Below are 16,625 nucleotides of genomic sequence, written 5' to 3' on the forward strand. Positions count from 1 at the left end.
TAGCTTGACTTCTATGTTTCTCTCGTTCTTTTTTTTTTTTTCTTTTTTTTTTTTTCATTTAAAAGCCTAAAACAGTTTCAGTTGTTACGAAAATATTCTGAAAAATGTTCAACTCCTTGAGTCTTTTATCCTTTGATTTTAACTCCTCCTCCTCAGCTCATACTGAAATGTCCAGCGCACTACCCTCCTCTACGGCTCATGTCCTTGTCCACGTCTCTTCTGTTTTCGGTAGAATGCTTCCATGTCTGTGCTGCATCTTTCTGTTCCTTGGTGAAATGGTTCCTTTATCCATTTATTATTATTCTATGTTTATTTCCTTTCCGATTCATGTTCAGTTCTGTTCACGAAGGCCATGTTGTCATCTGCACCAGGGCTCGTGCCAATCTTCTTTAGTGCTCCTGCGTTTAGCGGTTGGATGTCGTTACGTCTCTGGCAACGTCCCCAGATAAATTATCCGTATCCGTCCAGCGAGAAACGCCACCGTTGTCGGAAACGTGTTCACGTATTAACTGGAGTATGCACGCTGTTATTATCACCTATCTGATTTAATTCTACAAAATCACAGTAAAGTGGTACAATTTTAGATCATTTCCGTAACAGAAATCATTCGCATTTTTATAGCTTTGCGCAATATCATTGGAATAAAAGTAAATGTAAATTAAAATGTGAGCAAAACTTTAAGTTAGCGATATTTGCTACAAGTAAACTCCAAAGTACTACTAATAAGAAGAATTGCTGCATAGCATGTATAAAACTATGGTATATATGAAAATGTATGCGCTTAGGACAAAAGAACAGATTAATAGAAAAAACGTTGTCCTATGGATCATCACCTACCTGGGAATAAAGCGCGTTCCTCTACACATTGTACGTTTCCTTTGGTTTCTCTCTTCAGTTTGATTTCCATGCATTTGTCTCATGATTCACAGCCAGGGAAGAGTTTTGTGTCTTTTTCTCTTGCATTTTGTGACTCTAATGATGCACTTATGTTGCCCCACTTTTCCCTTTTCTTCATACCTTACCTACTAAAGGAGGGAATACCACTTTATTGGTAAGTGGATGTTAACCGAAAGGGAGTTATGAGATTAACCAGTAACAGTCAGAGGAAATGGGTCGCTGTTCACATCTCAGCAATTGTCTGCAGGGCAAAAAAAAAAAAAAAAAAAAAGATCCACAAACAGAAAGTTACTCTTGAGTAAATGGAATTTGTTTTCTGATTCGACTGATTTTATTATTGTGAATCTTTATTTTGTTCCTTCCATTTCTGTGATGTTCTGTCGAGTTGTCCTTTTTTCTTTTTCGTTTTTTTTTTTTTTTTTTTTTATTCCTAAGTTTGATTTCACTTTTGTGTTTTAGCCATTTTCTAAAACTGAAGAAGTCCTCCTCTGCTTTTTTCTGTAACGTCTCTGTCTCCTCTCTCCTGCCTCTCTTCTTTTCTCTCACAGTTTTTCATCGTTTCTCTTTCTTCCTCTTCTTACGATATCGTTTCTTTGGGGATTTTCTTTTTCTTCAACTCATTATGGTTTTGCATGCCAAGTATTGCATGCGCTGCACCATAGAGGACTGTCTATAAGCCATACTGAGACAACCTAGAACCTTTTCCTTTCTAGCTGTTTATCTTCTTTTTCTGTTGTCGTTTTTTGAGAAAAAAAAGATACACCGTAGCGCTCCCTCACTATGACGACGACCTGCTAAGGCCCTTTCTCACTTTGCTCTTTATTTTTCTGTTTCTTTCGTTCTTTTGGTTCTCTTTTATTTCCTTCTGCAGAAGTTCTCCTCACCAGGAGCTCTGCTCGCACAAGCCCAGGGCAGTGAGCTCCCGCACGGGGACCAGAGGCAGCGGCCCTCCGCCGAGTCGTCCGGGAAGCGCAGGGGGCGGCACCAAGCCGAGGGGAGGGCCCACAGCAGCGACTCCGCCCACTCGCAGCACAACCCACCAGCCAAAGGCAAAAGCGCGCACCAGAAAAAGTGAGACATGCGGCTCAGGACTTTGATGGGGTTTCACATGCTTTTATATATCACCTACTCATGATACTGTGATGAACTGCTACTTTTATAAGTATATTTTTAAGTCTGTAATTTTACGTGTACTTAAGTACAAATTTAAGTGAGTAATCTACTTTTACAGTCACATTTTGTTATTGAGTACAAATTTAACTAATAGTCAAACCTTTGCATGGCATGGCAGAAAGGTATCCGATTACAGACCAACCAATAGCAGGTTTTTGGGAGAAAACGGGAGTCATTTACCGTCAGAATTTTTGGAGAAAGAAAGATATTAAATGCAGCACAAATTATGAAAAGGAAAAAATGTTTTATTCAGTTGACCATGTGCTGGCAGTGTTGCCAGATTGGGTGCTTATTCATTGCTGGCAGTGTTGCCAGATTGGGCGTCTTTCATTAAACTCACGAAAGGAAAGATGGCTGAGAATGAGGCACCCTGCGCCTCACAGTAAGTATCCGGGTTAAATATCACATTGTTGTGTGGAGTGTCTCCAGGGGGGGACTGTCTCTATAAAGACGCCTGGTAAATGCCAGAAATGTACTGTAATGTAAATGTTATTTCAGAGAAGACTGCTTTGTACTTTTTGTAAAACCAGTACTACCAGTTCCACTATTATTTTGAAAGTGTAGTGATTGTCACTTGTGATACATAGCAGCACAGGACACGGTGAAATTTGTCCTCTGCATTTAACCCATCACCCTGAGTGAGCAGTGGGCAGCCATGACAGGCGTCCGGGGAGCAGTGTGTGGGGACGGTGCTCTGCTCAGTGGCACCTCGGCGGATCCAGATTTTATCTGTAACAGTACTTACGCTTCGATTCAGATTTCCAGTCCTGCCTAGAACGTGCACCTTGACAGGGATGTAAGATGTGTCTGAATGTTCCCGCGCCAGGGCCAGAGGCGCTCACTCGTCAAAGAGGCACCACCACCGCGGGCGGGGCCAGGCGCGGCACCGGAGCTCGTCGGCGTCTCCAGGTCGGCACCGGCACGCCTCCGGCAGGAAGAAGGGCAGGTCGCGGGGCGGCGTCCGGCCGCGCAGCAGCTCGTGGAGCAGCGACCGGTCCTCCTCCCACTCCAACTCCAGAGAGCGCGACCCCAGCAAGGCCAAGTCGCCCCACGGCAGGCAGATGGCGTCCCGGTACGCCGCCCCAAAATATCCTTCTTTCCTCTAGACTAATACGGAAAGGAAATTCGGAGAGATTTTTGACGTTTTCCGTTTTTTGTATGGTGCTTTGCGTGCGTGGGCAGGGAGAAGGACAGCCCCCACCCCTCGGACGCGGAGGGCCGGGTGCGCCGGCGGTCGCGGAGCTACTCCCCGATCCGCAAGAGGAGGCGGGACTCCCCCAGTTTCATGGAGGCCAGGAGGATAACCAGGTAGGATGGGGAGGTTCCCGCGTCCTGCGTCCTCGTCCTGCGCGGCGTTCTGTAGGCGCGGCGGCTGCGGGACGTTCTTCCTCTACAGCCGCCCCGGAGCGCGGGACCCATGCCAGTTCCTGTGTTTCAGGTTCTCTCTCACTCTTGCATTGAAGGTGCCCCGAAGACAGGCGACGGCAGGATGCTGCGGCGCCGCAGGCGGGGTTACCACGGTAACTGTTGCCATGCGGCAGGACTCTCCTGGGTCCTCCGCGAGGCGGTTAGCGCACGGGCGGCGTCCCCTGAGTACCTGCCCCGCCTCTCTCTTTGACTAACAGCCTCTCGCCCCGCCTCTCTCTCTCTCGTTTTCTGACTGACGCACTCCAGCTCTACCGGGTGGCGGGACGCCAGCGCTGTCACGGAGGCCACGAGTCCACGCGCATCATTATCCTTTTAATGATTAGATATCAATACATTCAAATACATCGATAAATCTTCGTAGCCATATTCTTAGTTTGAATCCCACTCATGCAATTTTCACATGAAAAAAAAGTGTATGGATATGGAAAAAAATGGACCCTTCCTAGATCCGGACCTACTGCTTTTGTGGCGGGTCTCTATGGTTACAGAGGCGGTGATTAAACGTACCAGCCAATCAGAATTGTAATCATCATCAAGCGGTTTACTTCCATTCAGAAAGGACCATTTTATTCCTCCCTGACCGCGCTGCGCGTCCCCGGCAGCAGGGATCTCTGGGATCCGCCCCTCACTGCCTAACGCTTTACTAACCGGCGGCACGGCGGCTCTACAACTCACGGTAACCTGGTTTACGCGCGTGTGTGTGTGTGTGTGTGTGTGTGTGTCGGTACAGCTACTAACGAGGCCGGCGTTCCTCCTGCGTCACAACCACAATTCCAACCACCCGCTACGGTCGCGACCGATAATCTCCGGTACCGAGGCCCAGGTGGTCAGATCCCATCAGGATTTTGCCGGTGAAGTCCTGGGGGGCCCTGGCTCTCACCCCGGCCTGACCGACGCTCTGTTCTCCTCCGCAGCGCCCGCAAGCGGCCCATCCCGTACTACCGTCCCAGTCCGTCCTCTTCCAGCTCGGCCAGCAGCCGCGGCAGCTCCGGCCGCAGCCGCAGCCGCAGCTACGACAGCTACAGCAGCTACAGCCGCAGCCCCGCCCACAGCTACTACAGCCACAGCAGCTACGAGAGCCCGGGCTTCTGAGGGCCGCCGCCCGCCTCGGCCCTTCTTTTTGGTAAGAGTCATGACTTGAACCCGGGAACAAAAACCGCAGAGAGAAGAAGCACTTTCCCCCCCCGGAATACTTCCACCGAGCGGAGACGACCAAAAAAAGATCAACGCGAGCGAGCGAGCGAGAACAAAGACCAGGATGGTGGAGCGGTGGACTGGAACCGCCGCATCGTGGACGCGCCAGGGGGCCTGGGGCTTCTGGCTGTAAAACTATGCACTGTAAATTTCACTTTATTTCTAGCGTATTTCCTGCGCCTGGCGGCACCCAGAGTGGGCGTGGCGTCCCCCGTGCCCCTCCCCCCGCTTCTCCACACCACCCACGAATGGTTCCTGCCGCAGAGACGTGCATGGACTCCTGGGGGGGCGGGGCCCGGCCACGTCCATTAACTTGTGTTTATTGGTTATTTATTATGTGTTATTTATTTCCGTATTTGTTTATTTATTGGTTATTTATTACGATACGACACTTTTTATTGCCTGATGAGGAGAGGGTCACATCGCAGCCGTGTAAGGTGGTGACCGTTTCCGCGGTGGAGCTCCTGTGTCAGAACTGCACCCGTCTGTAGACCAGGAACCGCCAGGAGAACAACTCGGACGAGCTGCAATCAGGGAACGAGAAACCCCGCAGTCTTCCTGCCCCCCAAAAAACCCGTCAAATCAGCGCCGCCCCTGCGAACTGTATACAAGTCAGTAGTTCTAGTTGTACTAATTATTATTATTACGATGGTCATGGAACAATAAAATATATTGCAATGGCAAGTGAGAGCCGGTGTGTTTTGTGCAACGCCGCTTTTGACCAGGTGAGGGCGCCGCAGGCTCAGCTCTGCGCTGAAAGATCTCATTCTGGGGATTAATATGGTCAGGCTGGTGGGGTGGAGGAGAGGAATGCAGGGGTGGAGGGACATGGCGAAACACACAAACTTCCTAGAAGTCCATTTCCTGTTTAATAATCACGTTTCCGTCATAATGCAGCATTGTAACAGCGTAAAAAGGGTGGTAATAGCCTAGTGGTTAACACACTCGCCTATGAACCAGAAGACCCAGGTTCAAATCCCACTTACTACCATTGTGTCCTTGAGCAAGACACTTAACCCTGAGTGTCTCCGGGGGGGGACTGTCCCTGTAACTACTGATTGTAAGTCGCTCTGGATAAGGGCGTCTGATAAATGCTGTAAATGTAAAATGTAAATGTAAAAACCGTATGTCCACGTGCTGCTGGGAGGGTTTTGGACACCAAGCTGTAGATGAAGGCGGGTTGGTGATGATGATCCACTCACAGCGAACTCGACTGGGGTATTCCGAAATGAACCCGCAGCTTCTAGAGTTGAATTCCATTCTAGTGCCTCGTCTGCCCTGAATAGACCTTCTAGTCACTTCTATAAACGTCTGGCGGAGGAGGGGCCGCGGAGGGAGGGCTTATAAAAGCCGCCGAGGGGGGGCGGGGCCGCCAGAACACTCGGGAACACGCAGACATGGCAGAGAGACGCGTGCCCTTCGCCTTCCTGCGCACCCCCAGCTGGGACCCGTTCCGGGACTGGTACCAGGGCAGCCGGATCTTCGACCAGGCCTTCGGCATGCCCTCCTTCCCCGAGGAGGTGCCGGCCTTCCCCGGCAGCCACTGGCCCGGCTACATCCGCCACGGCCTGCCCCCCGTCCCCGACCTGGCCGGCCCGCTGATGGTGCCCCAGCACCCGGCCTACGCCAGGGCCCTGTCCCGGCAGCTCAGCAGCGGCGTGTCCGAGGTCAAGCAGACCCAGGACTCCTGGAAGGTCAGCCTGGACGTCAACCACTTCGCCCCGGAGGAGCTGGTGGTGAAGACCAAGGATGGCGTGCTGGAGATCACCGGTGAGTGAGCGCCGCTCCTTTCCTCCTCCTCGCTGTAACTGTCCGTGTCCGGGAAACTGTCACGTGCCAGAACAAGAGCAGCAGAACTCCGATAAAGAGTCCTGAAGGTCTCAGTCAGGTCCGCTTCTCACCAACGATTCATTCATTCCACACGTTCTTCTCATTAACGAGTTTGGAGGAACTTGGCGAGTAATGGCGATGAGCCCATGTTGCTGATGTCATTTATCATCAGACGGGTCACATGTTGGTCATGTATTATATTATGCTGTAGCGGTGAAAGTAACTTGGACGTTGTTGTCCCGCAGGCAAACACGAGGAGAGAAAAGACGAACACGGCTACATTTCCAGGTGCTTCACCAGGAAGTACACGTAAGTGACCTCTGACCTCAATTCGTCCTCTGGATAAACGCGGTTGATTCGCAGCCGCTCGATATCGGTGTGGGTAGATATCTGTCATCTCGATGACATTCTCCGTGGCGAACTGTCACAGCGGCGTTACGCTCCCACACGCACATTCCTGGTGGACAACGGAGACCAGGCCACAACTCCCCCGGGAAGCCTGAGCTCATCACTCCAAATACACGTTTTAAAAAGTGGAACGTGGGGGGATTTTGGGATCTTACTGGACGCCCTTATCCAGAGCGTCACAGGGACAGTCCCCCCCTGGAGACACTCAGGGTTAAGTGTCCTGCTCAGGGACACGATGGTAGTAAGTGGGGTTTGAACCTGGGTCTTCTGGTTCATAGGCGAGTGTGTTTCCTACCAGGCCACTCCCATCCCATCTCATGGTGGTGCTTCTGACAAACCAACAGAAATACTGTGAAAGAAGGACTTTTTAAAGCCAGCACTTCCCAGTCGGACTTGATCGGAGCGCTGTGGAGACAACTATTCCGATTCTCGTGTGGATAAGTGACGCCGTTTTTTTTTTTATCGCTTCTCTAGGCTGCCCCCCGGTGCCGACGCTGAGAAAGTCACGTCCTGCCTGTCCCCCGAGGGGGTGCTGACGGTGGAGGCCCCGCTGCCCAAGCCGGCCCTGACGGGCCCCGAGATCCCCATCCCGGTCCACAAGGAGAGCAGCGTTGAGAAGAAGTGAAGAGGCGTTCACCCCTCCTCCTCCTCACAGCAGAGCCTTCACACTCACACACACGTTACACTCCTCACATCAGCAGGCCGAGCGATAGGTGGCGCTATGCGCCGGACAAACGCAGCCTCCAGCTCGCCCTCCCACCCGCAGTAAACAGAGAGAGAGAGAGAGAGACAGAGAGAGGGAGCGAGAGAGAGAGAGAGAGATGCTTGCTTGGATGATTACCGCTGCCTTTGTACATGTTCTGCTGCTTTTCAGGGCCATTAATGCTCCACAAAACCATTTCGTTAGATCCTGCTCGGCCACGCCTTTTTTTGTATTTTGTATAATGTGGAAACTTGTGGAAATGAACATTAAACCCCTTTTGTCTGTCACATGAATAGAGCTTTTTGTGGTTTCTGTCTTGAGCCAGGAGACGTGTACTAGACATGAGAGATGTTACTGTACAGGTTTACCACAAATATAACCCAAAGGTTGATAATTAACCGTTCCCGGAGGTCAGGGGTCATGCCCATGTTTTAAGGATTTATTTCATATAACTGCAGCTGTTCATTTCTGTTCAATTCAGTGCGCATGCATGATTAATAATCATGAGAAGATCTACACTGAGATATTGAGAATTTAAAATGTGTAAAATTGCAATCCAGGAAACGAATCATTTGTTCATTCGTTGAATTGGTTTCGTTCACGTCTCTCTAAATAGAAATGAAATGTTATCAGTTTCGTTATTATGGTTATTATTTTGTAGGCTTTGATACGTTTCATTCAGCTCAGATTGAAGGAACCATTTGGCCAAAAATGACCAGATTTTGCATTATCAGATCGTATGAGAATTTCATACCCCATAATTCCACCCTTAATTAATAATTCATAAAACGATCTTGCCTTAATTAAAATCTTAATCAAGAATTTGTACAGGTTTAAGGACCCTTAATCTAATTCATATTTTTAATTGTAATTAATTCATCAAAATCAGGCCTGAGGGTGTGAAGGATATGAAATGTGTAAAAATGGGGGTCGTTTTTCCATCTTAATCGGTGAGGAATTCTGCACGTTCTACATTGAATCTTCGGAATTGTTCTTAACGACGTTCCCCCCTCCTGGCGCGGCCATTTTGATGGCGCCCTGATGCAGCCACCAGATCGCCACCGACATTCCTTCGCTTTTTTATTTTGGTTTATTACTCTTCAAGTCGGTCAGTACGTAGCAGCGTCTGGTGTCGAGTTCCGGAGGGTTCTAGCTCTGGAGCGATGTGGCCTGTGACTTCACGAACCCGCCCGGATGCGAGATAAACGACGGAACCGGGAGACGAGCAGACAAATGCGACAGTTCCACGTGTGCAGAGCTGGCCTGCGGCATGGGACGGGGTGGTACTGGGGGACAAACAGAGCGTCTCTGTACTGGTCAGTTACAGGGGACCCCCACAACTTCACCTCTCTCTCTCTCTCTCTCTCTCTCTCTCTCTCTATGATCTTTATTCATTCACAAAAGAACAGAAAACACCCCATCAACAGAACGTTCCGGCAGGAAGCCTGATGCGGCCGGAGGAACCGTTTAAAGTTTAATAGTCTTATCGCCGTTTCATTGGTGCAGCGGCGGCCTAGCGGTTAACAAAGCGGCCCCGTAATCAGAAGGTTGCCGGTTTGAATCCTGATCTGTCAAGGGGCCACTGAGCAAAGCACCGTCCCCACACACTGCTCCCCGGGCGCCTGTCATGGCCGCCCACTGATCACCCAGGGTGACGGTTAAATACAGAGGACACATTTAACTGTGTGCACCGTGTGCTGTGCTGCTTCACTTTCAAATAATACTTCCCCCTCAAGATACCAGACAAAAACGAATGAATGAAAAGCAATGAAAAAAAAACGGTCCATGTGCGACTTTTCGAACAGAATCGCCGGCGTTTCACCCCCCAGTGTCAGCGGGCGTCTGCGGGTTCATTTTTATTTTATTACCGATTCATCTGTGAAATCTGCATCTTTTCTTTAATAAAACCCAAACACAAGAATGGCATGTCACTACAGCAACATCCTTGACACGTCATGGTTAACAATCACTGTTGTGGTGTAGCGAACTTCAGCCAGAAAAATCCAACGCAATAGACAGAATTAACAGAATTTCTCGTTCATACCAACAGATAACATCTACAGTTAAGTTAATAAAGTCAAGCTACTGTATATAAATACATCACCAGCATGCACGGTACTGTAATATTCGGGAATATTGGATCAGTCATCGTCTTACACTGAGAAACAGTATAATAGGCAAGTGCATGTCTTGTAAAAAAATTATAATAAAAAAAAAAATACAAATCACAAACCTCAAAAGCTGCTTTAAAACCATCGAGCGCGTATACGTCACCAGTGCTCTTCTGTTCCAGTAGATTCGGTTTACTGCGGCATTATGGGAAACGAAGCATTGGGGTCGGGGTCACCTGGATTTCTGGGATAATTGCTGATTATTATTCACGGATTATGCTCACACTTTATTAATATAACGTTAATAAATACGAATCTCTATATGTCATCTGCTCTGTTCCAGCCCCAGTACCGCACTGCAGAAGCAGAACAGTCCTGTTGCCATGGTAACCGGGCGTGTGCGGTCCTGAAATATGAATACGGTGAAGCCCCTCCCCCCTGACGCATCTGGGACCAATCGGCAAGCTCTTCAGCCAGGCGGTGGCGCGTTTTATTACCGCCTCGTCGCGCGATTAACAGAAGCAGCTTGACGTGGAAAGACGGGGGGTCCCTGCGCCCCTGAATGTTGAGAATTACGCTTTTTATTTAACCTCTTACGGCCTGAACTGGTCAGCGTCCCTCTACGTTGCGGATTTAGGTTGTTTTGGGGTTTTTTTTTCTCGTTTCGTGCGGCGCCGCGGCTACGGGACGGCCTAGTTGTTGCCCTCGCCGCCCTCCTCGTCCTGCTGGTCGCTGGTCCACAGCGTCAGGTTGTCCCGCAGCAGCTGCATGATGAGCGTGGAGTCCTTGTACGAGTCCTCGTTGAGGGTGTCCAGCTCGGCGATGGCGTCGTCGAAGGCGCTCTTGGCCAGGTGGCAGGCCTGCTCCGGCGCGTTCTGGATCTCGTAGTAGAAGACGGAGTAGTTGAGCGCCAGGCCCAGGCGGATGGGGTGGGTGGGCTGCATGTGCTCCTTGCTGATCTCGTGGGCCTCGCTGTAGGACTTCTCGGAGGACTCCACCACGGCGGCGCGCTTCTCGCCGGTGGCCACCTCGGCCAGGTAGCGGTAGTAGTCGCCCTTCATCTTCAGGAAGAAGACCTTGCTCTCGTGCTGCGTGTCGCTGCAGTTCTTGATCAGGAAGTCGTCCAGCAGGTTCAGCACGTCCTGGCAGACGGCCTCCAGCTCCTTCTCGATCTTCTCGCGGTAGGCGCGCACCATCTCGATCTTCTTCTCGTTGCCGTCTGCGGAGGTCTTCTGCTCGATGCTGGAGACGACGCGCCAGGAGGAGCGGCGCGCGCCCACCACGTTCTTGTAGGCCACGGAGAGCAGGTTCCTCTCCTCGTTGGACAGCGCCTCATTCAGCTCGGTCACCTGACGAGAGAGGAGAAACTCCATGTTTAATTATTCAAATTTCCACCTTCTGATTTCTGATCCAAGCGTAGCGGCAGCTGTAATTACGTCCTGAATCCGAACACGAAGAAATAACTCAAATTCCATTATGTATTCAGCGCGTGTAACTACAACCTCAGCGAGAAGCTACAAGCACGGATGGTTTCACCGGTAGCCTAGCGGGTAACACACTCGCCTGTGGACCAGAAGACCCAGGTTCAAACCCCACTTACTACCAACGTGTCCCTGAGCAGGACACTTAACCCTGAGTGTCTCCAGGGGGGGACTGTCCCTGTAACTACTGACTGTAAGTCACTCTGGATAAGGGCGCCTGGTAAATGCTATAAATGTAACAAGGAGAGCGGGGAGTTACAGCGCCACCTACAGGTGTGGAAGGGGGTTTAAAACAGCGTTCAGGACGTTCTCACCAGACAAGGAGAGCGGGGAGTTACAGCGCCACCTACAGGTGTGGAGGGGGTTAAAACAGCGTTCGGGACGTTCTCACCAGACAAGGAGAGCGGGGAGTTACAGCGCCACCTACAGGTGTGGAAGGGGGTTTAAAACAGCGTTCAGGACGTTCTCACCAGACAAGGAGAGCGGGGAGTTACAGCGCCACCTACAGGTGTGGAGGGGGTTAAAACAGCGTTCGGGACGTTCTCACCAGACAAGGAGAGCGGGGAGTTACAGCGCCACCTACAGGTGTGGAAGGGGTTTAAAACAGCGTTAGGACGTTCTCACCAGACAAGGAGAGCGGGGAGTTACAGCGCCACCTACAGGTGTGGAGGGGGTTAAAACAGCGTTCGGGACGTTCTCACCAGACAAGGAGAGCGGGGAGTTACAGCGCCACCTACAGGTGTGGAGGGGGTTAAAACAGAGCTCTGGACGTTCTCACCAGACAAGGAGAGCGGGGGTTACAGCGCCACCTACAGGTGTGGAGGGGGTTAAAACAGCGTTCGGGACGTTCTCACCAGACAAGGAGAGCGGGGAGTTACAGCGCCACCTACAGGTGTGGAGGGGGTTAAAACAGAGCTCTGGACGTTCTCACCAGACAAGGAGAGCGGGGAGTTACAGCGCCACCTACAGGTGTGGAGGGGGTTAAAACAGAGCTCTGGACGTTCTCACAGGACAAGGAGATCGGGGGTTACAGCACCACCTTGTTAAGGACAGGGCGGCTGCTCTGTGTTTGGCGGGTGCTCTTCTCCAGCTTGTGAATGGTATGAATCAGCATGAATCAGCGCTCGGTTACAAATACTCGAGATTTCCACGGTGCTGACGCCGAGGACGCCTCCTCCACGGGAGCTGATGGTTGGGCGCAGGTACGACACCACCCACCCCTGCCATCCTACCGGACCGAAGAGCTGCACCCACGGGGTGCGAGCGGCGCCGAGTACAATCACTGGTTTCTATGGCAACGAGGCGGTCTGCTTTGTTCGAGCCTGGACTCCATCGCCGCGATGCCAGTGCTGTCTGGGGAGGTGTGTGTGTAGTAAAAGGGCCAACTGCAACTGCAGATGTGCTAATGCGGGACCATAATCTCATATTCCACACAAGCCAGTCACCTTTCCGGCACGACCTACGACCTACGACCTCACCTGAAGGGATCTACAGCGACTCTGCCTGTGTGGAGGTCTGTCATATAGACACGGTGCAACAATGGTGTAAAAAATGAAAAGAAGAGATGAAGAGAAGAGAGGAGGCCGAGGGCGTGGCTGGTCAAAGTTCGTAGCACGACCAAATTCGAACCCCGAAACAGAGGTTCTATCCCCGTAATCGAGATGTTCTAGAAGACCCCACTCGGTAAATGATTGTCTCTTTCCATTCATCATTCAAAGAAGCAAAATTAACGCTTCAGATGAATCCGTATTTGATCAATATTTGGCACGGCGCGGTTTCTTCCCGCATATCGATATTGTCCAATGTTCTGATGGCTTTTTCGATCCAGTTTCCAGTTGGACCGTCCTGTCTTGGTCTCTCTGTCAGGAAGACAGCAGCCCCGCCCAACGAAGTCCACGGGCACGGAGACGTCAGAGGCGGGGTGGTGAGCCGTCTGGCTGGCGAGCCCAGGGAATTCTGGGACGCAGCGTAACTCGTTATTGTTACGTAACCGTAAAGCAACTTTTTTTTTTAAACGTTGCAGCTGTTTGCAGGTTTCTAAAAATAAAACGGCAGGAACGAAGCGCGCACCCCGCAGCTAGTAGCCCGGATACCACTGAAATACGGCAAAAAAAAAACCTCGTTTAATACGGACGGGTGACGGGACTGGAGGGGAGTCCAGACAAGCGGAAATGATCCCTAATCCAGACAAAAAATATCTGCAATACGGTTCATACTCTACATAGCTGTGAATATTTTTATTTCAAGCTTTCACCAACACACGGTTGATATTTATTCATGGATTTTTAGACTAAATTATTTAAAACCCAGAGAGATAATTGTTGCATTTTACCATCTATGTGTTACTGACGTGACCTGTATGATTCCAACACGTCAGCCATGGAAAAACAGACCTGCCTGGACGTGCAAATCAATGTAAATCGCCACCAAAGGAATATTACACTTCTAAATTAAATGTCAGCAAACTTGAATGCATCAATGTGTAAAAGTTGAGTTTTATTAGAAATCTGCTTAAAGGCCGAGTCCCTGATCGAATGAAAAATACCGCTTTTACGCCCGGCATAACGAGCCCACGCTCATCGATATTTCCCTTTCAGCATCAGTGCAGAGTCCAGGCCCGGTGTCCGAGGCACTGGCCATTTAACCGTCCCGAGTGCCGTTCCGCGTCCAACTGTCCAGCTAGAGGAGCAAATCTGAGGCCTGCTGAGAAAGCAGCTGGCGTGTAGTGAACGGGAGCCACGCCCACGTACGGATCGGTCGCCGGTGGAGAGGTGCAGGGGGAGGACCACCGCATTGGCGAGGGATTCCCCGCCGCTAGTGGCCAGGACAGTGGACACACCCCACCGGCCCACTGCAGCAGAGGTGGTCCTGTATGACGCCCCGCCCCCCACGCCATCCGGCCTGTAAAGAGCCCTCCAGAGGGGTCTGGAACACCATGACCAGGCAGTTTTCTCGCCTCCTGAAAGCATCTCTCCTGCTTCCTGACCTGGACCTGGATGAATTGGTGCAGGATGGGCGCTGCGGCACGCCTCGTGGGAGAGACCTGCCCTCCTCAGAGGAGAAAGCCGAGCATCACCACACCAGACTCCTTCCTCCTGATGGACGTCTCCATCAGTCCAACGCGGTCCGGGCACCGCCCCAACATCCTCTGCTCCCTCATCATCCCCGCCGGGCGGCGCCATCATTCATTATAACAAACCGCGGGCACATTTCGATCCGCATTTATTCATTTATTCGTACAGAACCAGAACGGGACCGGAACTCACCGATTTCATGGCAGCTGCCATGTCGTCGTACCGCTCAGCCTGCTCCGCCAGCCGGGCTTTCTGAACCAGCTGCTCGCGGTCCACCATGTTCGCGGCTTCCAGAAGCTTCTCGGCTCCGTGCGACGGGGATCGGCTGCTGATCGCGGCGGGGAGACAGGCGCCGAGTTCCGCTCTCTGCCGCAGCTGCTGCCCGATGTCCGCCGCCCCGCCCACCGCGCACTTTCTCCTCCCACTCGGTGACGCGGCGGGCCTTGTGAGGAAATGGGCGTGTCCGCGGTTGTGGCGAGTTAGCGAATCGGAACGGAGGTCCTGCGGAATTGTGGGAAATGTAGTCCGCGCGTCCTCCGGCGCTGTCATTACTGCCACACCCAGGAAACGACTGAAGAAGAAGGTTTCAACCTTTCATTCTGACGCCATTGTTTTTTAAATGGAGTATTTAAATTAATATTTAATATAATTAGAATAATATAAATATAATAACAATTAATTTTTACATCACAACCAATTAATGTGTTGCAGTATGCAATCGAGCCCCTGTTTCTCTCTGCCAAAGGCTCTCAGGTCCACAGCTGTCTGAAGACGAGTGAATATGTTCATTTGGTCGCAAAAGAAGGGCACCACATGGCTGTGAGGTAATCCACTCCTCCAGGCAGACCTCAGCAGTTCCGACTTCTCTCCCCATAATCTGTCCAACTATTCAAATTCAAATTTTATTTGTCACATACACAGTCATGCATGGTATGATATGCAGTGAAATGCTTTATTTATGCACCAGCTGAACTGAACACACTTAATGCAGATGCTTTGCCTCATAGCCAGTCGAGTTGTAAAGATGGTGAATTTTATTCTTTATCAGACATATTTGTGCTGATGACAGTATCCATGGTGGGAGATCAACTGTGTACCGTTTTATTGTTGTTTAAGATAAAATAAAAAACATCATGCCTGATGTGGATGGTGCGGAAGAAGTCAGGTTTTGAATGTTCATGGTTGAAATACCGGTGTGTGTGCTGGAGATTTTTGGCCCTGTTGGCTTGCCGTAGTTGGCTCATGGGACATTTACATATCATCATTATTATTATTACTACTTAATAGGCTTTGCTACACAGGTAAGTTCATGTGGTCTTGTCCTTTTCATATTAAGGCACATAAATACAAACACGTTTTAAGAAACCCTTTTTTTTCTGGATGGATGGCACCCTTATCATTTGCCTGTCTTGCCTATTCCACGATCTGGTGTTTTAACAGATCACCATTCCTACCAGAATTCCATAACCTTGAGTAATGCGCATGCGTCACACGATCATGCTGTACAAAGTATGTCAATAAAAAAAAAAAAAAGTTTGCACACGCATGTCCTCTCGCTCACAGTATCTTACAGACTTGATAAAATAGCACAAGGGATGGAAGGAGGGGGTGTTCGTTTTAGATTCTGACACCCCCACTCATCCCCACTCAACTCAAGTCTTTTCATGTTGTTGCATCCCACATCCCAACCATTGATCCCATCCTATCAGAAGTCAAATCTTATTACAGGAAGGGAAAGGATTTTAATGTCTTGACTCAGGTTATGATGTCCTTAATTCTCAATCCAATCTCAATTTTAAACTCTTTCTGATAAGAAGATTGCAGGTTAGTTTCCTACCACGGTCGCTCCCTTAGGGCCAGTGGTGGCCTAGCGGTTAAGGAAGCGGCCCCGTTATCAGAATGTTGCCGGTGCGAATCCCGATCCGCCAAGGTACCACTGAGGTGCCACTGAGCAAAGCACCGTCCCCACACACTGCTCCCCGGGCGCCTGTCATGGTGCCCACTGCTCACCAAGGGTGATGGTTAAATGCAGAGGACACATTTCACTGTGTGCACCGTGTGCTGTGCTGCTGTGTATCACAATGACAATCACTTCACTTTTGTTTACTTTACCTTGCAGCTCAGGTTTTTGTCTGTTAATATCCAAATCCAATGAAATAACAACAAACGTCTGTGACATTTAATGCTTGTCCTAATGGAAGTGTGTATAACAAAATACGATTCCAATGGTGAGCAGACAGTTATGGTCTTTCTATGAAAGGGTTCTTCAACAGTGTTTATACCTTGGCACACCACAGGACTTACTGAAAAACTCATTTAATCTGAG

At 50.2% G+C, this 16,625-nt stretch overlaps 3 protein-coding genes across 5 annotated transcripts in view; 2 read left to right on the forward strand and 1 right to left on the reverse strand.

The window, feature by feature from the left end:
• The window catches only part of srrm3 (serine/arginine repetitive matrix 3), a 40,425-nt gene extending 35,049 nt beyond the window's left edge, over positions 1 to 5,376 (forward strand). For 2 of the 3 annotated variants that reach the window (XM_028982347.1, XM_028982346.1), the window contains exons 10-14: positions 1,769 to 1,968; positions 2,897 to 3,142; positions 3,253 to 3,378; positions 3,534 to 3,590; positions 4,413 to 5,376. In XM_028982347.1, the coding sequence (XP_028838180.1) occupies positions 1,769 to 1,968; positions 2,897 to 3,142; positions 3,253 to 3,378; positions 3,534 to 3,590; positions 4,413 to 4,590 (807 nt within the window). In that variant the 3' untranslated portion in view covers positions 4,591 to 5,376. The remainder of the gene's footprint in view (positions 1 to 1,768; positions 1,969 to 2,896; positions 3,143 to 3,252; positions 3,379 to 3,533; positions 3,591 to 4,412) is intronic. The other variant, XM_028982348.1, reaches the window with a different exon arrangement.
• A 664-nt stretch (positions 5,377 to 6,040) lies between these two features.
• hspb1 (heat shock protein, alpha-crystallin-related, 1) lies at positions 6,041 to 7,926 on the forward strand. The gene is made up of 3 exons (XM_028982351.1): positions 6,041 to 6,462; positions 6,768 to 6,831; positions 7,405 to 7,926. The coding sequence occupies exons 1-3, from the start codon at positions 6,090 to 6,092 to the stop codon at positions 7,553 to 7,555; spliced, it is 588 nt and encodes a 195-aa protein (XP_028838184.1). The 5' UTR covers positions 6,041 to 6,089; the 3' UTR covers positions 7,556 to 7,926.
• Positions 7,927 to 9,512: 1,586 nt separating this feature from the next.
• ywhag1 (3-monooxygenase/tryptophan 5-monooxygenase activation protein, gamma polypeptide 1) lies at positions 9,513 to 14,712 on the reverse strand. Its single transcript, XM_028982350.1, has 2 exons — positions 14,492 to 14,712; positions 9,513 to 11,093 (listed from the first exon to the last, which is right to left on the reverse strand). The coding sequence occupies exons 1-2, from the start codon at positions 14,576 to 14,578 to the stop codon at positions 10,437 to 10,439; spliced, it is 744 nt and encodes a 247-aa protein (XP_028838183.1). The 5' UTR covers positions 14,579 to 14,712; the 3' UTR covers positions 9,513 to 10,436.
• Positions 14,713 to 16,625: the final 1,913 nt, after the last annotated feature.

This window comes from Denticeps clupeoides, chromosome 6 (genome assembly GCF_900700375.1).
Source record: "Denticeps clupeoides chromosome 6, fDenClu1.1, whole genome shotgun sequence".
In the NCBI taxonomy this organism is placed as follows: domain Eukaryota; kingdom Metazoa; phylum Chordata; class Actinopteri; order Clupeiformes; family Denticipitidae; genus Denticeps; species Denticeps clupeoides.